At 36.7% G+C, this 25,210-nt stretch overlaps 3 protein-coding genes across 5 annotated transcripts in view; 1 reads left to right on the forward strand and 2 right to left on the reverse strand.

Moving 5' to 3' along the window:
• Positions 1-25,210, reverse strand: part of ddi2 (DNA-damage inducible protein 2) — a 158,344-nt gene that overhangs the window by 57,108 nt on the left and 76,026 nt on the right. The window lies entirely within an intron of this gene.
• si:ch211-161c3.5 (uncharacterized protein C3orf18) lies at positions 241-12,526 on the reverse strand. Of its 3 annotated transcripts, XR_008648693.1 has the most exons (7): positions 12,485-12,526; positions 10,459-10,600; positions 9,809-9,983; positions 7,714-7,858; positions 6,505-6,605; positions 4,953-5,678; positions 3,639-3,756 (listed from the first exon to the last, which is right to left on the reverse strand). XR_008648693.1 is itself a non-coding variant. In XM_033965972.2 (5 exons), the coding sequence occupies exons 2-5, from the start codon at positions 3,621-3,623 to the stop codon at positions 1,228-1,230; spliced, it is 504 nt and encodes a 167-aa protein (XP_033821863.1). In that variant the 5' UTR covers positions 3,624-3,756; positions 4,953-5,630; the 3' UTR covers positions 241-1,227. The 3 variants fall into 3 exon arrangements, 2 of the variants coding, with proteins under 2 accessions (XP_033821863.1, XP_055077585.1); XM_033965972.2 differs by lacking the exons at positions 6,505-6,605; positions 7,714-7,858; positions 9,809-9,983; positions 10,459-10,600; positions 12,485-12,526 and adding exons at positions 241-1,308; positions 1,904-2,033; positions 2,704-2,729 and having other exon boundaries at positions 3,357-3,756; positions 4,953-5,630; XM_055221610.1 differs by lacking the exons at positions 6,505-6,605; positions 7,714-7,858; positions 9,809-9,983; positions 10,459-10,600; positions 12,485-12,526 and adding exons at positions 1,542-1,758; positions 1,904-2,033; positions 2,704-2,729 and having other exon boundaries at positions 3,357-3,756; positions 4,953-5,630.
• gnb1b (guanine nucleotide binding protein (G protein), beta polypeptide 1b) lies at positions 12,681-24,073 on the forward strand. Its single transcript, XM_033965968.2, has 11 exons — positions 12,681-13,032; positions 17,172-17,283; positions 17,369-17,407; positions 17,486-17,592; positions 17,692-17,755; positions 20,332-20,494; positions 20,712-20,778; positions 20,869-21,070; positions 21,396-21,612; positions 21,712-21,827; positions 22,389-24,073. Exons 2-10 carry the CDS (start codon positions 17,227-17,229, stop codon positions 21,816-21,818), a joined length of 1,023 nt encoding a protein of 340 aa, XP_033821859.1. The 5' UTR covers positions 12,681-13,032; positions 17,172-17,226; the 3' UTR covers positions 21,819-21,827; positions 22,389-24,073.

The following is a 25,210-nucleotide window of genomic DNA, read 5'->3' on the forward strand; positions in this document are numbered from 1 at the left end:
AGACAGGTGCATCACTGAGGAGGAGTCTTGGGATCTATGTGAATCATATCATGTTAATTTTGCAGGTAATATTTGGGTGAATATTGACCACCTTTTGACAAACCATCAGACGTGGTTGACAACTCCAAAGATTTCCTGTATCCTTTTGACAATGGAATAATATTAACCTTTTCTAGATATTAAATTGTTACTGCTGAAATATGTCTTAAATAAATCAAGTGTTTAATATCCTGTGGGAAGTCAGGTAAAACAACACATTTGCAAATACCATCTAGTTATTTATTGAGAGATAACAGTCTCACATTGGCACACTGTCTAAAAAGTTACACTGTGTTGCTTTATTGAACAAAATCAACTCAAGAAGACACAGATTTTCATTCAAGCTTGTTTGAAGACAAAAACGCTAAAAAAGAAAGAAACGCACACTCCCTTTATTCAAACACAGAAGCTCTGGAGAAGTTGAAGACATGAAAAAGTGCATCATGACTGGGTTTATATTCGTGGAGATATAACAGTGCAAGATCGTACAGTATGTGATGCCTTGTGACGTCTAACATGCACTCCCCTTTAATCCAAAATACATTAGGTTGTATTATTGTTCACTCTCTAGATTGTGATGTTATAATTTGAGATGGAGGACAGGGGCCTACATAACTCTGTGAGAGATTTACTGTTTTTGAAAGACATAGTTGAACAGAAAATCCACAAATTTTAAATCTGATTATTATTTTTTTTAAGAGTGTATAAACTTGCCATATGTAACAGAAGTTGCAGCTCAAAGTTCTGTCAACTGACAAAAATCACACTTTTATAACTGATTTTTCCACCACTTTTTGAAGCTCTAAGAAAAGAAAAAAAGAAAAAAACTTATCACCCCTTACTTAGCTTAGTTCATTTGTGTTGACAGAGAAGATATTGAACTTAGTGCCAGTTTTTATGTCGGTGGATAGGCCCAGTGATGACAGAGATATTAGCCATAATCCAGGCCAGTCTCCAGTTTGACAGTTAAAATTCAAGTTCAGCCATGGGATTCAGACCTGTCCTCCAGCTCAGTTTTAATCTATATACTCTAGAGTGTAACGTCATGTGAACTCAGCGTATGTATCACAGCTCTCTCATTGAAAGTCTGGTCTGTGCATTGTGTCCCTTCCTATGAGAAGTTAAGCCAGTGCTGTTACATATCCACTACTTATTCTGTAGATAGACGCAGTAGATGGAAGGTTGTTGTTAAGCGTTGAGAGCTTTGGCTACATCCGTGAAGACCAGCCGACTGGGCCTCTGCGTCGTGCCCTGGGAGGTTGTCAGAGTCTGCAGGAGAAGACAAACCGATGTAAAAAAATATATATATATATAGTATAGCCTACTTTTTTTTTTTGGTGGAATAAGTTTTTGTCATACAAGAAAAAAACTTTGGTGATCTAAAGAAGGTTAAGAAAGGTAAGCCTCAGCTACTCAGATACTTAGATACAGTTGGCAGTGGGCATTAATACACTTATTATGTAAAACAGGAAGTTGTTTTTCTCAAATGGCATGAAAGATTACTACATATAATAGAATGAATATTGATATGAATTTAAGGTAAAGCAGTTGGAATACAAAAGGTTTATGTACCACCACTATGAAATATTAGATATGATGCTGATTTGTTAATAGAAAAAATGTGAAAGAGCAAGGAGAGTGTAGGATCAGAAACATGGTCCAAACAACACAGGCGATACTTTACCCAGCTTAACGGTTACCACAAAACCACTGTCACAACTTCAAAAGAAATTAAAAAATTAAAAATTAAAATTAAAACCTCATACTGACAGAAAATTAAAACATAAAATGATTTGCTTACATTAACACACAAAAAGAGTCTATGGCATATGGTGTTATAATTTAAAAACCCAGCCCCTCTGACCTTGGCATTGGGTCCGGCGATGGTCCCGTCCCGCCCGTGGTCGAGCAGCTCTTGTTCCAGCAGGTCGTCCTGTTCCTCCGCAGGGTCAAAGTTGTACATGGGCATCAGCTGGTGCCTCAGCTTCTCTAACCTGCAAAAAGAGATCAGCAATGATAATTATGTATATTTTAATTAATATGGGAACATGCACATTAATTAATGTGTGTAATTAGCATGTAAATGTGTCACAGTTAGCTTCTCATCTGTATTCCCTTTGGCAGGTTTATGGCAAGACAAAAGCAGGATATGTAACAGGCATATACCATACACATGACAGAAATATATTAAAGATCATTGAAATACAGAGGATGGATGGATGGATGGACGGATGGTGGATGGATGGATGGATGGATGGGTGGAAGGATGGATGGATAGATAGATGGACAGAGAGACAGACGGATAGATAGATATAGATAGACAGATAGATAGATATAGATAGACAGATAGATAGATAGACAGATAGATAGATATAGATAGACAGATAGACAGATAGATAGATAGACAGATAGCTAGATAGATAGCTAGATAGATAGCTAGATAGATAGATAGATAGATAGATAGATAGATAGATAGCTAGATAGATAGATAGATAGACAGACAGATAGCTAGATAGATAGCTAGATAGATAGATAGCTAGACAGACAGACAGACAGACAGAGACAACAGGGAAATTCAACAATATGTAGATGAACTAGTAAAAATAACACGTGCTAAACTATGATAATATGAGTGTGGACATAACCTGAAATCGGGCAACTTACCTTTTCCTTTTTCGAATATATAACATCTGAAAAAAACAAAAAAAAACAAAACAACAATAAAATAATTTGCAGTGGTAGTAACAAAGGAGATGGTGTTAGTTAATTTAGTTCACATAGTTGGGTCAAAAAATCCACATATGTTGGACAGAGTTTTGTCTGTGAAATTTCTCAGGAAAGTTATCAACTTGAGAATGCCCAGTCCAGTCAGATCTCGGAAGCTAAGGAGGTCTGGGCCTGGTTAGTTCTTGGAATGGAAACCGCTGGGAATACCAGGTGCCACAATGGCAGTGGCTATGCATTCTGTTGTTATGTACATAGACAAAACACTTCACACACCTTGCCTGCAGTGTACGCTGGTGTATCAGTGAGAGTGTTTACAGCACGTATATGAACTTGCATTATCCCAACTTAATAAACATAGATGATTCATAATTTTTAAAAAGCAGTTATTCGGGGTCCCAAATTGCGGTATGAGTATCGCCTACAGTATACCCAAAGGCCTAGGGGGATATGAGTTTTGAAAATAAGAAACTTGCCATATTTATTATTTGGATGTATTATGTGTGCATAGTCCACTAAAATTTTTTGAGTATTTTTTTTTTACATGCTTGTTACTGTGCTGTATTTGAATAAGCTCCTTGTTAAGTGCTTACAATCGCCACAGCTAATCCGATGACAGTGATGATTCCGAAGGGCAGTAGTACCATTCCCATTCCCGATGTCTCTGCCGCTGCTGAGTTCGGGAATGCTGTGGCGTTGAAGGCGGTCTCATTGGTCGCTATGGTAACAGTCATGAGTGTGGTCCGTATGCTTTCTCTGGTTGTGGTGGACAGGGCTGGGACAGGTACAGAGCTGGAGATGGGAGGGGGAGAGGTAGAGAGGAGACTTGGGGTGCTCTGAGTTGAAGTAGTAGCAGACATGGTCCAGTAGTCCAGCCCAGAACTTCGGATAGAATAAAGTTTGGGATATTCAACTCGCACAATCGTCCACAGATGGGGAAGACATGGTTCCTGTGAGTGGCTGAAGCCTAGAGGGTGACTTTTCCATATGATCCTTAAATATACAAGAAATAAATGTGTTATTCATTATTGATAATATGGTAATCATTATTTATAGTGCCAAAAATGAATCTATTGTTTTTGGGGCTTTGGAAATTGGCTAAAGATGTGTTCACAGTTGTCCTGGTTTGGCCTTAGTTTGAGTTCAGTTTAGACCTAATGAAGACTCTGTTTTGTTCTAGTCCTGGTTTAGGCCCACTTTTGGATGTGGAGTTTGCAAAAGTATGAACAGACCCTAAAAAGTAACTCATGAATGAATGTGTAGATTGGCATGCCAAGACATAATTATAATGAGAGAAATATTACTGTATTTTTACACATAGAGTAATACGATTGTCATTGACCCTCTTCACATTGTCACAAATTGAATTGAAATTGACCTCCAATCTTTCCTATCCTGTTTTTGTCAATACTCGTTTGTTCCTATGGATCTATAACCATTCCTTAATTAAACATCACAACACTGGTGGTAGTGTCTCCTATTTTCTAACTGGTTTGAGACATACGGAACCTACATTATATTCATTACGCCTGGGAAATCAACTATAATTTGAAAAGACCCAGAGTGTGCCATATGGGAAACCGTCTGATTGAGGCTTTATCAAATAGACACACTGGATAGTAAGAATAACCCATCTAATCAGAATTATTAATAGAAATATAACGGTTTACATACTGCCTTTTCAGTTTTACCTTCCTCTTGACTGTTACTGTTACCCGGTTGTGGTAGGATGTGGTTATAAATGATACAAGATGCCAGGAAGAATAGTGGCATCTGACTGAAGTAAAGAAAAACTAACCACTTTAAACTGTACAGTGTTCTCCCCCACCCCATTTAACAACACCACCAAAAATAGATTTATAACAGTACTGAGTTTTTTTCCTTTTCGTTTTGGGGTTAGGTAAGTAGTGACACAGGAAGGCAGTGGACATATGATCCAACCCTCTTTCAACTTTGTGCCTGCTTGCGCCGTTAATTGGTACCATGTGTAGTGAAGGAAAACAACCAAAAGAGCCAATCAAACATGCAAGCCTCCACAAATGTACACAGCTAGAATAGTACATTGGCTTTTGCTAGAGACGTGATATTTATAGTCAACAGCCAGCACTAATGCTAATCCTACTGACATATACAGGCAGTGAATGTGTGAACTGTGTGAATTATGAATGAAGAAAATGCATTATACGTACCTTTAGATATAATATGAAGAACTATAGGGAAAATATCATTGGAAGAAGCATGTCTTTCTGTGTCTGTGTTGCCCCTCCTCCTCAGCTTCTTCTCTTAGCAATGCAGGTACAGGCTGTTTACAATGAAGATGCAGCCATTTCTTCCATAATAGACGTCACACAGAGAGGTAACAAAACACTGATAGTTGCCACCGGATACCAGCGTTGTCTCAGATTGCTAATCTTAAATCTATGGTCCCGTATTTCTTTCCCTTGTTCTTGAATTTCACACAACAGTGGCTGCTCAAAGGGATGCTGCTGCAAACACAGGATCCCTGCCGACCAAGAGCCCGCCCCCACTAACATCCGATTGGCCAGAAGGATTCTAAAGGGGGATTCTGATTGCCTGTTATACATTGTCACTCTAGCTTTGCAGGGATGAGGATGGGATTTAATGGCTCTGCACACCAGATGCTGTCAGGCCACTCGTGAATGACTGCATCCGGGTAGTAGGTCTATGGAAATTAACCCTATCATGGTTTTATCCTCTACCTATGACCTCAAAACACTTAAAATCCAATATTAAACTGTTATTCAAAGACTTGGTCATGAGCGTTATGATGTTAATGTTGATTTATTCTCAATTTGTATGGATCTTTTGGGTTTTGAAATAGTAACAAAGGCAGAGCATCTTCAGGGGGCTTCAGCTCATTTTGAACAGGTCTCCAGTCATCATGGCAACAAATTCTGTGGATTTAAAGGTTGAGGTGATAAGAACACACAGTATTGTAGGGCATATGTTGTATTATGTAACCATTATGATACAATGCAAAACAGCAGTCTAGTGATTGTAGCAATGCATTTTCATTTCTTGTTGTCATGAGGTTACGATGATATACTGTTTTTTTTGGCGGGAGTAAATGAAGGTCCTTAAAGAGGAGTATGCTATGGCTATTAATGAATGCCAATTGCTATAGGAGGCAGATTATTTGCTATGGCACCAAAGAGATATTCTAAATGGAAAAAAAAAATCAACATTATCATAAGGAAAACTAGAGAATGCTAGAGATATGTAGACACTTATTTGACATATTGTTTGATGTAAACTGCAATAAAAAATTAAAAAACTCATAGAAATGTCTCCACTGACTATTTATATGTATATCACCCATGTCCCGAAGCAATATTTGTTTAAAGAATTGCAAGGAAGTACAGAACTGTGGCCGGGGGCAGGAGAAAGGTGCAAATAACTATTATGTGAGCACTCAAGCCTCAGATACAAGACCATGCAGAATTATACAACAATATAGCATCTGAAGATCAAAAAGTCAGATTTCCTATAAAACATATAAAGTACATATGATTCTTGTATTAGTTTAGCAGTTTATATTTCAGTCCGCTCTTAAAAGATCAAAATGCGCACTGCCATTGTGAACTGAATTTTCTTAATCATGGTAATATACGTCAGAAATCGCAAGTAGATATTTTGCCAAAATCCTTCAGCTTTTATATTTAACCCATTGGTCCTAATTTTAGAGCGTAAGTCCCCAGAGAGCATCACTGTTAAACCCACCTTCATAATCAATGGTCCCATCTCCGTCTTTGTCGGCTTCTTTCATCATGGCCTCTGCCTCCACCTCATTCAGTGGTTCTCCGGCATTTGTCAGGACATATCTGTAACACAAACCAACTGTAATTAGAAATAAATCAGCTGTAAATTGTAGCTACATTATAGATATGTCAGATCTGATTATCCTGTTAATCAGTTACCACCATTTGGGAAACACTCAGTTATAGCAACCAGTATAGCAACACTTTGTACAAAAAATACGAGTCGTTAAGACATGAGACGTTTTCAAACATGCACTCATCCATAAAACATTAAAACGTATGGATTGATGGGACCATTGATTATGAAGGTGGGTTTAATAGTGATGCTCTACTGTAATTTTTCAGGAAAAAATTGATAAATAATAAACTAAAATTTTAAATTGTACACTATTAAAAGGTAAACCTAATTGTAGAACGTTTTTTTATTTTCATCCTAGTTCTTTTTCTTCTTTTTTTTTATCACATCAGAAATAATAATCACACCACTAAAATTTGATAGATAGGTTAATTATGGACACAATATGAAGGCCAGTTAAACTAAATTATTAAGGTGCTGTAAAAGAAGGCAGGGAAAGAAAATTGTCCACTACATGTACTCACGAAACACTAAAATCAATCCATACATTTTTATGTTTTATGGCTGAGTGTATGTTTGAAAACTTATTATGACTTAATGACTGGTCTTTTTGGTATGAAGGGACATGCGGAAAGCGTCGCTGTACTGGTTGCTACTCAATGATTCTCAAATGATGGTATACAAACTTTTTTTTTAATCCTTTGCCTTCCTTTGGGTATTTTTTTTGGTTAAAATAACTACTGTAGAAAGAAAGTAGATCCGCACACAACAGTTCTTTGGAATTTGTTTTTTCAATAACACCACATGTATATAATGTGGCAATGATGATGTAGTTCTGACCTAGTTTAGCCCCAGGGTAGACCTGGTTTAGATCGCATGCAACTTGGAAAGCCAAATATTTCTTAGCCGGTGAAGTTTGAGAGCCACTGCTATAACTTTTAAGATTGAATATTTAAACTGTGGTAATGCATAATAAAATATCAAATAGTAAAACTATAGAGATTAGAGGTCGCACATTTCAAAACTACAAACAGATACTGTACATTACAAAACGCAGGATTATTAGCTGAAGTAAGTTTTTGCCCAATTTCTTACTTAAGTGTGTTCCACTCAATGTATCCTTTGGCCTCTTTGTCGAATACTTTGAAGGCCGCTCGGAGTTCAGCGTCCTGGTTCTTGGTGCGTTCATGGTACAGCGCCATTAGGGCCAGGAAGCTGTCGCAGTTAAACACTCCCTTACCTTGACACACAGGGAAGACAGTATATATTTGTACTTATTATCAAACAATGTTAGGAAGTAACTAAATACATGTGTGCATTCAGAATACTAATTTTGACTAAATGTATTCTGGTACAAGCCAAGAAATTATATGCCATTTGTGCACACATTAAAGTCCATGTACACGGGAATCCTCGTGCAACACTCTCATTGGTTCAAAAGCGGTCTCATTGGTAAAAAAAAGGTAAAAGTGCATTTGAAAAAAATATACAATAGAAATATACACAGTCAATACATCATTCAACTAGCACCATAATTTAAAAGCAGCAGCAGTTATTCATTCATTTGGTAGGGCTTGGCAAAATACAGTTAGTTTAAAAAAAACAGAAGAATATATATTTGGCATGTGATCACTTCAAACTGTATGGTAGTAATAAAAAAAATGGAAAAGCTCTTGTGGTGAGTGTGTGTGTGTGTGTGTGTGGGGGGGGTTCCATCTGTTATGGGTGATAAATAAATGCATTACAAACAGTGTAAGAAACATAAAGCTGTTTTTAATAATCTGTTGCATTTTTTACACATAACATAATGCAACTCATTGTGAAAGTCTTCAAAATACTGTATTCTGATGGGACTGTATCAACATATATTGCAAAATATATTTGAATGCAGGTATTCTGTAAGGTACTCTTCCCAACACTGCGTATTATAAAGCAAAGGATTACAGTATTAGTCAGATGAATTAATACAGTAAGTGAAAGTTGAAAAATGAATGGGTAATAAATCTGTTTTGTAATGACACTCAATGAAACACTGCCATCTAGTGGCTCTATCCTAAAATAGTCTCACTACGTTACACAATTAATTCTGACACCTTTTTTCCCGCTCACACTTCTTATTTAAGCCACTGGTGGCAACGGCTGTATAATGATAACACCTAAATTGTATAATATTATATAATTATCTAATTATAATTTCACCCATATTCATTTTCACAGTTGTTTCATGTATTCAATGAGACTTCATATCATGTGTCCTCAATGTGTCAATCTGCAGAGCCCACAAGTGTGAGCATACAGAAATGTATGCATTTATGTAGCTTCTGTGCAGAAGTGCAAACCACATGAGAAATGTAACCAAAATAAATAAATAAATGGGGAAGACTAAGTGCTATTTCATAGAACTATTTCATATTGATTCAGTCCTATACATTGGTAAGTATCTTTCAATGTGTTTTTAAATATTGTACCATATGATTAGATGCAAAATGAAGGTGATTATACACAGGTTTTTATGCATTTATTATTATTATTATTGTTATGATAACACACTTTCCTATTGGAGTCAGGAGCCAATATTTTTAGAATTACACAAACTTTATTGAAAGATAAATTACTTACCTCCATCCAAATCTTATACCTGCCAATTTTGGTAGATCATTTATCCAACCATTTCATAAAGTCTGACTATTGAAGGTGCACTGCATAACTCACGGACGGTAGGCTACCTGTTTGTCTCCATGGAGATGTCATTACTTTTGTTCAACAGAAACAACTGAATCTAGCTGCTTTTATTTGTGTTTGCTCAAACTACGAACACGTTAAAATTAAACCCTCAGGGTTTTCAGCAGGTCTCAAACAATAATGAAAACACTTTTACATTTCAAGCCAAATCAAAAACAGACTAGAGTAGAATGTACAGATACCTGCTCTCAAATGTAGTGAAATAAAAGTAAAAAGTATCCACGGTAAAATGTACTTAAGTTAAAATACAGATACATTTTTTTAAACTACAGTACTTTACTACTTTTGCTTTGTTACGTTCCACCACTGACCAATTTGCCTCACCCCATCTGAATACCGCATGTGTTTAAAATATTGTGATGTTGTCTACAACTCTTCACCTCAAACCATTTAATAACCACAATTATTATTTCATTATAAATATTTTGGACTATTTAGTGAGTCTTACCATCCTTGTCCACATCTTTGGCCATCTGTATGAGCTCTCGTTTGGTCGGGTTAATTCCCATCAAACTCATGAGTCTCTCCAACTCCTGCGTTTTCACGTCACCATTTCCCTCTTCGTCAAACATCTCAAAGACTCCCTTATACTCCGTAATCTGCTGTTGTGTCAGCTGGGTGGCCTGCATCAAACAGCATGCCAAGTTACACAGCAAAAACCTATTAATTTCACAACTTCACGTCAGGGGTTCGACTCCCCACTCAGACTGCCTGCCGAATGTCTCTACCCTCTCTCTCCCCATTTGATTTTACACTACAGCTGTCCTATCCAATCAGGCCTCGGGGCCAGAAAATCTTTTAAAGCAACAATTGTTTCCCAAGTTAAACACATACGTTTTATAGACTCCCTTGATTTGACTTCAAATTTACATAGATTAGACGTAGTGGGTGGAATTTGCCTCAAAGTTCAGCAAGTCAATCCCAGGTCCTCTAGTGCACACTGCCGAGTCCTTGGGCAAGACATTTTACCTGTTTTTCCTCTTGTTGTGTTCCTTGATTAAATGGGTGTCTGTGTAATCCTTAAATGGGACAAAATCATGTCTAAACCCAAACAAAATCAAACATACAGGCAAAAAATGTAAGTAAAATGATACTCACCATTTTGACGTGTGAACTGGACCAGAGCAAGAGAAGCTACTGAAAGCATGTGTTCAGTTGAGCAGTTGTTCATAACATCTTTTCCCAGAGCTGAGGGTGGTCGTGCTGCATCTTGACCTTTTATGGACTTTTGGGAGTGGTCCTGTACTCTAACTGTCTCTGAAAAATAAACAAAAACAAAAAATCATTATGAACTAATATTATATATTCAGGCTACATTATGTAAATATCTTTGTAGTCAGACTTAGGCCAAGCAATATAAGAATAACATTGCAAAACAAAAATTGGAGTGCATTTTTGTAACCTCTGGCTGACATCTTCTGAGGAGAACAGCAATTTACTTAACAGGTGCTTGTGCAACCCCCTGTGACTATTATGAAGGCAGACAACCAAATATGGAGAGCCTTAATTTCAAGAAGTTATTTTTGCCAGTGTAAAGGGAATAAGAGGAGTTTAACATTACTTAGGTAAGAACAAAACACATTCAGCCAATATGTTTTATTTTATATGTAAAATAATCTTTAGGAAGTGGATTTATTTGGTTTTAGTGTTAATTCTGAGATTCTTTGGTTATGTAGAATATGCCAACTTTTGTCTTTTATCCAGTGTGTAATTTATAATGTTTGATTTGAAATGTCACTACTAAAAGCGCAAATTCAGATTTTTGGGGGGAATTGTGAATTGCGGTATTACGTTAAAAGAATTACACTATTTACATCCGTAATAAAAAATAAAGAAAGACTTAATTCATAAAGAACAAATAGTTTGTTAAAAATGATTCAGAGTTAGTAAATACTCACTTAAGGGGGTCAGGGTACTGATTAAGTAGTTACTGTTATTTGTTCATTAAGAATTAAGTCTTTCTTTCCTAAGGCTAATTAAGGTGGAGTTATTATGAATTGTTGCACAAATCTCTGCCTCAGTTGATCTGTAATTGGTTGAGTTATGTGGTCTGGAAGTACTTGTGCTGTTTTGTACTTATTTGTAGACCCAGCATTGTCACTATTGTTTGGGAGCTGTGACTGCCTGAGGGACACACTTGAAAGCCCCACCCATGTAAACAAAAGGATAACAATGACTGTATTTACATTTATTTTTAGTGACCCAATAAAGTCAGGTAAGTGTACCATTATTGCTGATTTTAACTCTCAAATACTTAGGTCTGAATTAGTTGATATTTCAGAGGGTTTCAACAGACTTGTGTTTGTATTCCTATTAAACGTGTGCACTCATTTTTTAAGCTATTCTACATTTTTAACATGAATTTACTCGAAATAAGTTATTATATATGTTATATGTTAACTTTCCTCCCCTTTATTTCAGGTCAATTAAGTTATCCTTATTTTACTACTTTTATTTAATAACATTTAATTTAATATAAAAAGAAAAAATGTAATATGGATTAAAACATGTGGTTGAAAAAAAAAGATTTAACTGAGATTTAAACAGGAACTGCCTTATAAAGTGAGTTCATATTTGTTCATACTTGTCCTTTTTCTGGTCCTGGTTTTGGACCAGTTTAGACTTGGTTTTGTCCTGTTCTATTCCAGGAATGCTTCTGAAATTGTTGAAACTGAAGGCACCCTATGTTACTATCTGATGTTTAGTGAAATGTCCAGGCTTGTAAACATCTGCCTTACTGTGCCTCCAGTCCAAATTTTAAAAGAGAATAGTTAGGAAAATAGGGAAAATTGTGGTTTATCAAAAAAGGGTGGATGCTGACAAAAGAGGTAGAGGATGCAGGATGTGGTTACACTGAGGCAGGTGATGTGTTGAGACAAGGGAACGCCCAAAATGTGCTGTTGCTCATGTACTATTACAAACTGATTGTGTAAATGTTTACCAGAGCACACAGGTAGCCTAAATGATTTGTCCATTTAACATTTTGGGACTTGTTAAACTGCATTTCTGAAATTTTGCATTAGTGTGTTTCCACGGTGTGTTATGAGGAAATGCATTGTCTTGTACACCAGTGACAATTTATACATTTGATATTATGAATTTTACCCCAAAACACTGATAATACCATAGTTTTGAGCTGTGGTTGTAGGACAGCGGAAGATTCCCCTCTCCCCTGGCCGATGCTGCAGTGGGGTCTCCCGGTGCTGTCTGCAGGGTTACCGCGCCCATCCCGTCGTTAATGTCCGGACTAGAAGCTCAGTAGAGCGGGCAGGGGGCAGATGATAAGCTCGTCTTGAGAGGCAGTAGAAAGAAGACGAGGGATTGTTGTAGTAGGGAGTGCAGATTTGCGCTTGTTTGAGTTTATCTCGGTAGCACAAGACTTCTTCTTCTTCTGCTGCTGCTGCTGCTGGTGGTGGTGGTGGTGGTGGTGGTGGTAGTGGTGGGTGTGATTTCCCCCGCCCCTCTGCGCTGTGTTGACCGAGGTTTGCCGAGCTCCAGTCGTAGCTGTGTCGGGGAAGGACTGCTCGGCTGATCAGTGGCACTAGCAGCGGGCTAAAAGCGGCTAGTTACAAAGCTAGCGTTGTGCTGCTCGTTGATGCGTGGATCGGAGATTTACGCCGCCTTGTTTTCCAGTCAATGCCAAAACGCAAAAATAAACGCAAAATAAATCAGGTAAGAATCCGTTTAAATGAAATTGTGTTGATCTGGTATATTTTTGCATCGCCAATGATAATGAAATTAGCTCGGAAAAATTGTGGGGGAAAGAGCCCGGGGGTGGGGTAGTGAATGCTAGCATCTTAGCAATTTAGTTAGCTGCGTTTGGCTAACTTGGTAATTTTAAATCAAGCTAACCGCACTTAGCTTAACGCGTGCCACGGATATATGTAATCATTTATATTAAACATACATTGCATTTCGGTTAAGCTGAGCCGTGCATTTACTTGTAAAATCCCCGTCTGAGTTGAAGCATACATGGGGCCAGTGCGATGACAGTGATGGCCCCGCGGAGGTACTGATCGGCCTAAAGCACTATCGGTCAAATACACCTAAATGCCTTTTAATGTTGCACTTTTCCATAAATGTGATTGTATTAAAATAAATCTCGATATTTAAGAAACGTTATCTGCAACATTGATCCGCGCTGGACTATTAAATGTTTAATATTTTGCTGATAGTTGATGATGACATACTGGGCTGGGCTGGTACGGGCACCAAATTAACCAGAAATCAGGAGAAACTGAGCTGGGTCCAAAAATAGCATCAGCGATTCTGAACGAAACATGGATATATTTTTACACTCGAGCTTGGGCGTGATGTAATGGGGGACCGCGTTATCTCTCCTTTTTAAATTCCGTGTAAGATTGCATTTTTCTATTATAAAACAGCTATTCGGTGTAATTTCCAGAGAGTGTAAAGTAGAGCCATTGAGCAGGTCTGCAGCTGTGTGCATTTGCCTGATTATCTCTATTCTCCAATACAGTGTTATTGTATGTATCATTCCGGGTAGTCCACACAGGCCATCGCCGCCCGACCTTGCAGTTTTACAGGCTCAGATCCACTGCACTCACCGGGAGACGAATAAATACTCGTTCGCAACTTCGTGCTAATCAAATCAACTTGGTACTGCATAATGGGATTGTCTGTGTGTAACTAAGTGGATTTCTGTAGCCGGGCCGTTCGTGAGTTAGTAGTTTGTCTGGCTTACTGCTAGCCACATAGCTCCCGTATAATTGCGGAAGAGCAGCTGAGTCCGTGGTTAACGCCGTTGTACATTACTGGATGCTTCCACTTTTTCAAAAATGTGTAAAATTTCGCAGTTTTTGAACTAACTCGGGGCTTATAATAATTATTAATCACAACTATAATACTGAGATGCAAACCAGTGGCTTTTTGTGGAGTCGCACTGCCCTACCTGCAGGCCTCCACTATCGAGGCAGCTACAAGCTAACTAGCGGACGACAGTCTGCAAGATGGCGTTAGCTGCATCTTTTCAGATTTACATCAGTGCGAGTCATAATAACATAACACCCTGGACACCGGGCCAGGCAGGGTTTACCTGTCCCAAATGCATGCTTTAAATTAGACAACAATACACATGTGTGTTATAATGTGTTTGAATCCGGAAAGTGGTTATATTTCCTTTTATAATGCATTTTGGTTGGGCCATTTGGACAGCCTTAACACAGTGGATAAGTGGAATTTTCCATCTGTTTTACATCTCATTGATTTTCATTCTGCAATAAAACGTAAAAGTAGATATTTCTCTGTAAACCATAAAAGTATTCCAGTAGCAATGGTTATTTCAAAACTGTGCTTATTTTATTATACTTGAGTTTCATAACTTGTACAGGTGCCTACATTCAGTGCTACTTTTGGACTTCTCTTGAATTTGAAAAGCCCCAAATGCCACAACCACCTAGTGTTTCTCAACTGGTGTGTTGCAGCTATTCAAATATAATGCAAAGGTTCCTGATTGTAGGCAAATCACTAACCTGCAAACAGTGACTGAGTACACTCACCCTGCTCTAATGGGAAAACGTGTGCAGAGAGAAAGCCTCTGACAATACTTGTTAGGCTTGTGTGTGCATCATCACCTGTGACTACCATAACGAGGTTCAGAGCTTATGATGCTTACAGCATGAGACGCAGGGAAAATCTAGCCACTTACCTTAAGCATATTTATGTAAAAGTATTAAGATTAATTTCATCCTTTTATGATTGAGAAAATATGTCTAATGCGTGGAATGGGTGAGCCAGCTGTTTATGTTGGTGGACATGGATTAGAGAGTCATTGACGGAGGATTGTAGCTTTTAGGATTATGAAGCTGGTTATGGTCTTCTCTATGATCCAGCTTTAGACCTGTGAAAGACTGCATTATTATCATTTAGCAGTGCAATCAGCAAGGATGCTGTTTATGAACAGATGTAACTGCAGATTATTAGTAATCTGTGTGTGTGTGTATATGTATATATATATTACACACACACACACACAATGTGTATATGTATGTATAAAATATATAAATATATATAATGTGTGTGTGTAGGTCTGTCATTATAAATATTTTTGAATGCTATCATGCAATAATTAATATTAAAATAAGACTACTTTATTTCACAATACCGCAAAATAATCCAAGTAACCTTTTTTTTTTAAATGGACCATATCAATAAAATGAGCAGCAAAATAGCAATAGCAAAATGAACCAGTAATTAGCCATAGAAGTAATTTATTTAACATTCTGCTGCTAAAATCTCAACACAAACAAGAATCTCCTCACTATTGCAAAGAAAATGTACACACGATAAATATTGAGTCCAAAATACACTGTTCCAGCTATCATTTATTGAACGATAAGTTGATATTGTAATTATCGTGACAGTTCTGATGGCCAGTGACACTTTTGGCTCTACAGAGGAGAAGGAGCATACTCCCCTTAGGGACCTGGGAACAGCGAGTGAGCTGCTACTCCCGGCTGTTTGCCACAGCTCATTGTTTATCATGCAGTCAGCTGACCCTGATCAGGCGCTTGGAAAGGAGAAGTGATGAGGCAGAGGAACTCCCTAACTGTAAGCGCCCATAGAGGTCAATAATAAATAAGCACTTCTAATTGTGAAGCTTTGTAAATATTATTGGGATGACTCAGTTTAACAAATCAAAACATTTACATTGAGAGGTAGAAAATAAAGATGCAAAGTCTTAAAATGTAATGGAAACAACTGAAACCCAGTGTGAGGGTTAAAATGGTTAACTGTACAAAATTAACCTATTCTCAGCACACTAGGGCTTAATTAAGAACTGCACTTTATTTATTTAGGGATTCTGTATTGTTTTTCCTTGTTATAAATAGTGTATATTAACCTATATCAATATATGTAACAATTTCAAGGTGAGAATAACATTTGTTTGGTTTGAGACTGCTTAATAATCAGATTCCATGACATATTTATTATCTGATTACTCTGTATAAGAGGATAACAGGTGTTCTTAAGGTCAACCAATCAGAGGAGGGTAACCTAGATAGGTAAAGAAGGTTTGTCTTGTCTTGAAGGGTCTTTTGGGATAGAGAGTCTGTCTGCCAGGAATACATCAGGTAAGGTGGAGCCTTGGCTAGGATAAATGCTTTGCTAAGTTTTCATATTATAAAATTAGGCTAAATGATGTATTTGCTGGCTGGCGATTTTTTAGTTTTTTGTTGAATGACTATAATAATTCTATATTTGAAATCGAGCCGTGTCCATTAATGGACATATATATATATATATATATATATATATATATATATATATATTTATTTAATGACATTGATTTATAATGTTCTTTGCATTGGTTGTTTATTATGTTAATTTTGATTTTGCTTAACATTCAGTTGTACAGAGTGTGATCAAGTCTTCAAGATGGATAGTCTATATGTCCTACAATGCTTAAAGAATTTGATAAAGAAACAATAGTTGTTTGTGTTTCTTGTACAGTTTTAGAAACACATCTTAAGGCTTTGTATTAATATAAGTTGTCTATTGATTAGCTGGCTAGAATTCTGCGTATCACAGGGATTGAGGTCAACAGGATAATGACAGCTTTCAGATCACTGGAAAGTTGAGCCTTTGTCTGTCTAGCATCTCAATTGTTCGTCATCAGTTTCTCAGAGGTGATTGGTTGAATGAATAAGGTGCAATATTTTTAGGTTGATAAAATTATTTGGGTATAACCATAATTTGTACTATTGGAAGGATTGTGTTTGTAGTTCGACAAAAGTGACTTGTCTCCTCAATAATTAATGTGGTTTTGTTTTTTTGTTTTGTTTTTTTAGATCAACAAGTGCCCCAGCCGCTGGAGTTAAGGTAATTGAAAAATCAGAATAAAAGATGAGTGAACTGGACCAGTTACGCCAGGAGGCAGAGCAGCTCAAAAACCAGATCCGAGTGAGTACAAGTTTAATTTTAGGATTTCCTTCTTTTAAAAGTTTATTTATAGACTAATAGATTTTTTCCACAATTTTGTTTCCAGGATGCCCGGAAAGCATGTGCAGATGCTACGCTATCACAGGTAAGTTTCCTCCATGTGTTTTTTTACTTAGAGATGAACAAAAGCATGTGAATGACCAGAGGGCTTCATGCTTTGTAGATCACAGCTAATATCGACCCTGTTGGCCGAATCCAAATGCGTACAAGACGAACGCTGCGGGGTCATTTGGCTAAAATCTATGCCATGCACTGGGGAACAGATTCCAGGTAAGGGAAATATGTCAACTCAATTTGGCAATCCTTATATCAACACTTGTTTATATTATTACATTGTTTAAGTCTATAATTGTAACGTTTCAATTTCAGGCTGTTGGTCAGTGCCTCTCAAGATGGTAAACTGATTATCTGGGACAGCTATACCACAAATAAGGTATGTTTAGTTAACATTAGTTGTCAATTTAAAATCCTAAAAAATCTTTTGCCATTTTCTTGCATTATAACAGTAGCTGGAGCTTATTTAAGATTTAAGATCTTGTCACTAAGGGGCTCTGTGCATGGATTGTCAGTAATTCGCAATTGGTGGTTCAGTTCCCAAAAGCATATGGCAGTGAGGTTAATCACGATTCTTCTTATTTAAAGTCCTCAGTTTTAGTTACATGTAAGGGTGAGATTTAAGCACAAGTTACATTAGGGTCATAGTTAAATAGAAAAAATAACTGGTTTTGTTAGAAATGGGTCATATGAAAAAATGGGTTCCACCGTCCCCCTGTTGAAACGCACTGCCATAGAATAAGCTTATTCTTAAGTGTTACTTATTGCAGTTTAAAAGGTTGAACATTATTTGTTTTGCACTGCACTTTAGTTATTATCTAGTTCATTTTCTTACCTACATTTTGGTATTTTGTTTTATCATTTTTGACATTTTTTCAGTATCTACATCTTTGACTCATATGTCCACACCCATGAGCTTATTCCTCATTATTTACTACTTATAATAGTTTTAATAGCTATAAGTATTATAAGGCCTATAGAAACTACCTAGTTTCTTGTTTACTACATTTTAGTTTAGTTTTTTTTTTTTTTTTTATAAACCATTCGAAAAATGTACCATAGTTAAATCTTTGACTTGTGTGTCCAAACAGTAGTTTATCTGTATTATTTATGATGGACCCGTAAGTGAGGTATTGGTGTTTATGGCAGCTTTAGCAGAGACTAAGCAGGCTCCTCTGGTCCATTTAAGTAGCAGTGAAACAAATGGTTGCACGTCAGCTGAGAGAGGCATTTGTGGGCTGTGCTGTAGGGCTAAATGGTGGAGCAGGATGGGTGGATGTGGTGTGCAGTGTGCATGCCTGATGAGTAATTTAGGCAGAATAAAAGAGTTTTGTCTGCTTTCAGATACAAAACGTTTATTTCAAAGTAGATATAAAAGCCTAAATGTGGCTGGTGAAGATGGGCAATGATAATGTGTACGAGAACATATCCAAATTGTTGTTTTTAGGTATGCAAGAATAGGATATTGGAAGCATTGTTTATAGTAGGGACAAAACAGAAGCTGGCATTGTAATCTTTCAAAGGTATAAGGTGATATTTCTGCACTTTTTGTGTTGTAAAATTTTAGATAACCTTTGGTTTCATACATACCAAGGGATTTTAAGGCACTATTAAATGATATTTTGAAATAAATACAATGGATATATAGAGAATCCCAAAAGACACACCCCTAAATGTAGATTATTAGGGCTGAACGATATTGGAAAACATGACAGTATAGCTGTTTAGTTCTGTGATATCAAAGTCTGTCAAATAAAACAGGCGAAGCCAAAAGCACATTGAGACTAATCCTTTCTAAGGCAATCTGAAGTAAAGTATTGCCCTCCTTTTTATGTTTATTTAAAAGGAAATTTCTGTCAGATGGAGAACCTTGTTGTTATTGTGATTGTATTTAGTTTATTGCAAGATTGATGATTGTATTAGCCAATTTTGTGATATCAATACTTTTGTGATGTATATTGTGCAGCCCTAGCCGGTATCTCTAAATCTACTGCTGGAGGACGCAGGCTTTAGGGCTTAGGTTTAAGGTCACAAATGTATAGCGGATACTTCGCTGCATGTACGGACACAAATAGAAACAGAGCCAGCTCCTTTCCTCATCAGATTAAGCCACCACATTATACTCTGTGAGTGGTACTTAGCAGCAGCTCACTGATCAATAAATTCTATATCATGTTTCCTGTAAGATGGAGAGGGTGCAGTCATGGTTATCCTTTAGTACATGGAGTGCCCTAAGGGTTGTTTCTAGTGAGGGTAATTTCTGTTGGTGAAATTCTTCTACGGTTGACATACTTCCTATTTTGGTTAGTGAGAATAAGTTAGAAGTACTTTTATAAGTGTGTAGTTAATCTTAAATTAAGTACCTTTTTGTCATCAGGTTCGGGACACACCTGTAGTACATTACATTATGACGCCAAAATAAAAAGTGTTGAAATGAGGGATGGGTGATATAACTTTGATCATGTTGGTTTTCATATCTTGGTATTGGTACAATTTCCCAACATGCCAGGTGTCTGTTTTAATTTTTTTTTCTTTTCTATGCCTATGGTGGCTACACGTTTGCAAAACCATCATAAACAATACAATAAATTATGATATCCATGAAAATAGATTTTATTACAATTTTAACACAGGGGAAAAATGGGCATTACCATTTTACAATGGTATACTACAAGAACAAGGCGAATATTGGATATCTGTAGAGAGAATTTATCCCTAGATGAAAAGATGAGTTTTCTAATCCATGTTTTAATAATGTGTATTTTGAAACGTACAAACAATATTGATCCTCAAGGGAAGTTACCTGGTAACAGTAGCTTGGTAGCACAATACACATAAACCAACCAACAAAATGCAAAGTAACAGATAAGATAAGGCTGAGCAAAATCCAGCCACAAAAAGCAGAACAAATTTTTCTGTAAATCTGATTATTTATAATGTGTGTCTCTCTTCCAGGTTCATGCCATTCCACTTCGATCCTCCTGGGTCATGACTTGTGCATATGCACCTTCAGGAAATTATGTGGCCTGCGGTGGTTTAGATAATATCTGCTCCATTTACAACCTGAAAACCCGCGAGGGGAATGTACGTGTGAGCCGTGAGCTTGCCGGACATACAGGTTTGTATTTAACTATTAAATGAAAATAAGAAAAAAAAATATTTGGTATTACTTTAGCAAGTAAACCTGAATTATTCTTAATAAACTATTTGTACATTATGAATTCTGTCTGTATAATGTAGTTATTATGTAGTGGTCTCTAATATTCAAAAGTCTTTCCTGTTGTAATATTATGGCTATAGTGGATAATAAGTGTCTTTATTTGCTTTTATTTTAGGCTACCTGTCCTGTTGTCGTTTTCTTGATGACAACCAGATTGTTACGAGCTCTGGTGATACCACTTGGTAAGTATATAAATCTTCTGTTTAATGTATTATAGTTTAAGGGTATTGTTGATGGTATAATTGTTAAAATGACTGTATTCCTGTGTCCAGTGCACTTTGGGACATAGAGACTGGGCAGCAGACGACCACATTCGCAGGGCACACAGGTGATGTGATGAGCCTGTCCCTGGCCCCTGACTCTCGGTTATTCGTCTCTGGTGCTTGTGACGCTTCGGCCAAACTGTGGGACGTGCGAGAGGGCATGTGCAGACAGACCTTCACCGGCCACGAGTCTGATATCAACGCCATCTGTGTATGTTTGGACCCTTATTAGAAAATGTATATTTTGTTAAGAGGTGGGAAATGCATAGAAAAACTGGTAACATTGCAGTGTTGTGGTGTTCTGAAAATATGCCAAATTATAATTAATAATATTTAATATGTGGTTGTTGAGGTTCAAGTATCACACAAAATGTGAATGGACCAAAGACATTTCCAGGCACATTTTGGCACATTTCTTATGGATTAAAATGTTGTCTGAATGTAACAAGACAATGTGGAGCAATGTAGATCTATTCTGTCTTGTCAATATCGACCTCCCCTAAACATGTCAACTAACTTTTAATGTTCTATTTCAGTTCTTCCCTAATGGCAACGCATTTGCCACGGGGTCAGATGATGCCACCTGCAGGCTGTTTGATCTGCGCGCTGATCAGGAGCTTATGATCTATTCTCATGACAACATTATATGTGGAATCACTTCAGTCGCATTCTCAAAAAGCGGCCGCCTCCTTCTGGCCGGATATGATGACTTCAACTGTAACGTGTGGGACACACTAAAGGCTGACCGCGCCGGTAAGTCCCTCCCCATGTGTTTATTCTGTCCAATGGTGTACAATTAGCTCTTGTTTAGCCTTTGTTTATTCTTTATTTGTTTGTTTGTTTTTCTTTCAGGTGTGTTGGCTGGGCATGATAACCGTGTTAGCTGCCTGGGAGTTACTGATGATGGTATGGCCGTTGCAACAGGATCCTGGGACAGTTTTCTGAAGATCTGGAATTGAAGCCTGAAGGTAAGCTAAATTTTTCTCCTCAGTTCACCTTTCTGTTTAAGCCTTTTTGTGATCTTGCAGCCCACTATTACCACATTTCCAGTGCATAGATTGCACAACATAGAAAAACACAAGGTTTCAATTGGGAATTTCCAAACTTTACCTATAGCAAAACTGCCTTGTAGCCTTATTCCTAAGTCATAATAAATTTTAAATGAGTTTATCAATGGGATATATATATATATATATATATATATATATAACATTTCTGATTATTGAATGTGATGATATCACTCCCAGATGGGGGGGGGGGGCAAGAGACAGATTTCCCCATTAATAACATTGTACTTTGTCATGAAATATCCAATGTGTGAATTCATACATATTGAACCTCTACTAGTGACTAGACCCAAGAACTCACTGTATTACAACCAAAAAAAAACTTAATTTTAACAATATTTATTTTAGCTGGCCCGTCTGTATTAAATATGATTGGCCTACAGAATGTTTTGATGTCATCTGAAATCCAGCAATTGCACATAATGCAGACCAGTTTGTTACAGTAATATTTTGCTTCTTTAGATGTTCATTAAACTCCAAAGTTGACTGGAAGACCATTACAACTTCAGAATGTTCACAGCATCTTCAACACTGTTTAAACTGACTTGGACACCACAAAATCGAAGGGAAACCAATGCCTTTCCTACACAAAGAAGAGCACAATTGTTTATCACCTAGTTATGAAAGGATCTCCTGTGGTATCAAATCAGAAACTTGTGCATTCCTTCTTGGACCATTTTATGTTACCTTGAAAGAGAAAAACAACACTATCATCCCATGCAAATGTGTGCGTCTTGAAAGCAAATGTTGGAGTGTAATTGTACAAATTATTTAACTTTTTTAAAGAATTCTATTCTGATGGTTTGTTATTCTCGATGGCTTTTTTTCTTTTTGTCATTTCTTTTTGGTTTTAGATATATTTGAATTACAGCCTGTCTTTCTAATTCAGTAAAAATCATGTAACAGATGAGAGAAAACACGCAGAAGTAAAAGCTTGGATCATATTACACGAGCAGCTTTCAAAATGTCTACGATGTATTTATATACTAGCTGTTTTTGTTTGTCATCACAGCCTTTTGCACATGAAGAAGCTTTGCCTCTCAATTAATACTATGTTAACTAACCAAGCACATGCTAAGTTATGAATGCTCATTCCAGTACAAAAGGAGTTATAACTTATCCAGTTAACCCCCTTAATTCTTGTACATGCCTTTGACTCGGGGCGGGGTGCGGGGAGGGACCTAACCTTGGGCATGGCTAGATTTTATTATTATATGATTATTGGGGGATTGTGTTTTAGTATCCACTTTGAGTGAAACACCTCACCTGACTAAATAGACACTTCCTTTTGCTTGGGACTGCAGTTGCAACTCTGTGAATGAAATGTACAAATCAATGTCTGAAAATAATGGTCTGATGTTTTAAGTTAAAGACATTTAATTTTGTCTGCCATGGATTAATTTAGATGTGCATGCTGTAGACTTGCTTTCAATGGTGCAAAAACCTTTAGATTTATTTCTGAAAAAGGAGAGTAACCTGTCAATTTTACCTAATAAAGGCCAATTTTTCTTTGGCTCAAACTCATGCATACATCATGTACTAATAATATACTGGTAATGCCATGCACCAGGGTGAGCAAGAATGGAAAAACGGCTTACTATTGACTGCATATTTAGTGTAAATTACGCTTACCAGTTCTATTGATGCCAATTTTGTAATAATTATAACAATCATTGTGAAATTTTATTCCTGACAAGTCCTTTCTCTCCTTTTGAATATTCACACTCAATGGAGCAAAAGCATTCTCACATACTATCCATACTAAATAAAAAAAATCTTTTGTACATTTTTTTTTTTCTTGGTCTTAAATTTAAAATTGGAACATCTGAATGACAACATTTCACTGTATACAGAAGCACTTTTGTTAAAGTTGTGACATTTTTTTCACTTTTTTCTTTTTTCTGCGATGATGTACAATAAATGTGATGTATTCGTGTGTGGCCACAAGTGAAAATGCAATTCAACTGAGATGGATTCCCTTTTTCTCTTTCCATTAATATTATAGAGCTCTGCACCCTTATGTACCTTTTCACTTTTTGTATTTCATTTCAGTCTGTTGGTGTTCCACGGTGAGCTGGATGCAAGATAGATACTGTACTAAATTGTACTGTTATTGATTGAAAAATGTAATAAAAAGCTGTTTGAGATCTCCCTTGCCCCGTTTTAATTACCCTACCATTATGCTGTATAGTGTAGTTTTAACCCCATAGCTTATGTAAAAAGGAGACCATAATCCATTCTATGTTAATAATAATTCTATTCATTCTGTATACAATTTACAATATTCTAATTAGAGTAAAAGATTTATATTAAAAGCTTATGACTGCCGAATAAGGCTTAGTTTGTAATATGCAATTTCACACCAGTATTTATGATATGGCAATATTAAGGCCATGATATTGTAATTTGTTTTTAAATTTAGACAAGGTTTTTGTTTTTATCCGTAAGAAACACTTATTTTCCTGAATATTCTAATTTGGACTTATCTCGTTTCCCTTTTATATTTATCAAACATATCAGTGTTAAAGTCATTGTTTTCTGTGAAATAAACACAAGGTTATAATTTTACCACAGTGTTACAAAGCAGTTCCTGTGTATGTCTATTATTGATGCATGTACTGCACTGCACCCTCCAGCGGCTTTAGTGTTGGGTAACAAAAGACGAGGGCCACGGGGCGAGATGCACTCCCAGCTGAACGAGGCGAGCCAGCCACTCCGATTGGAGGAAAAACAAACAAGGCACTGGAACATCTCTCCCTAGAGCCCCCCCAAAAACACTCACCGCTCCTGGGACGTCCTCCTCATAAGAGCACTAAAGGTACAGCAGCAAGGGCTTGTACAGTAGGAGAAATGACAACTTAACCAGAAGGCTTGTTATAAATGCAATGACCTATTTGTGGGCAAATTGTGGAAATAAGACTCAAAACCAGAATTCTGTAAGCTCAACTGATACACTAATGTTATTAATATATTATTTTAATTAATTTTATCCAAATATTAATGATTCTGCGGTGACAGCATGTAATCACTGCCGCTGTTCCCGCTGTAAATGTGCACAAAAATGCACTGTGTCTGAAAGTAAAAGAAACTTAATGGATATTTAATGTGTAAGCATATATTTGATATATAAAGTATTACTTTAACTTAATTTATTCACACAAAAATATTATCGCTTTCAAAATGATGGTAAATATTTTTGGAAGCAAAACAAAATCAGGAATTGATTATTTGTATTACAAGTTTTAACTATATTTCTATTTAGTATTTTTTTTATGATATATTTC

Source organism: Periophthalmus magnuspinnatus, chromosome 5 (assembly GCF_009829125.3).
Source record: "Periophthalmus magnuspinnatus isolate fPerMag1 chromosome 5, fPerMag1.2.pri, whole genome shotgun sequence".
Lineage (NCBI taxonomy): Eukaryota > Metazoa > Chordata > Actinopteri > Gobiiformes > Gobiidae > Periophthalmus > Periophthalmus magnuspinnatus.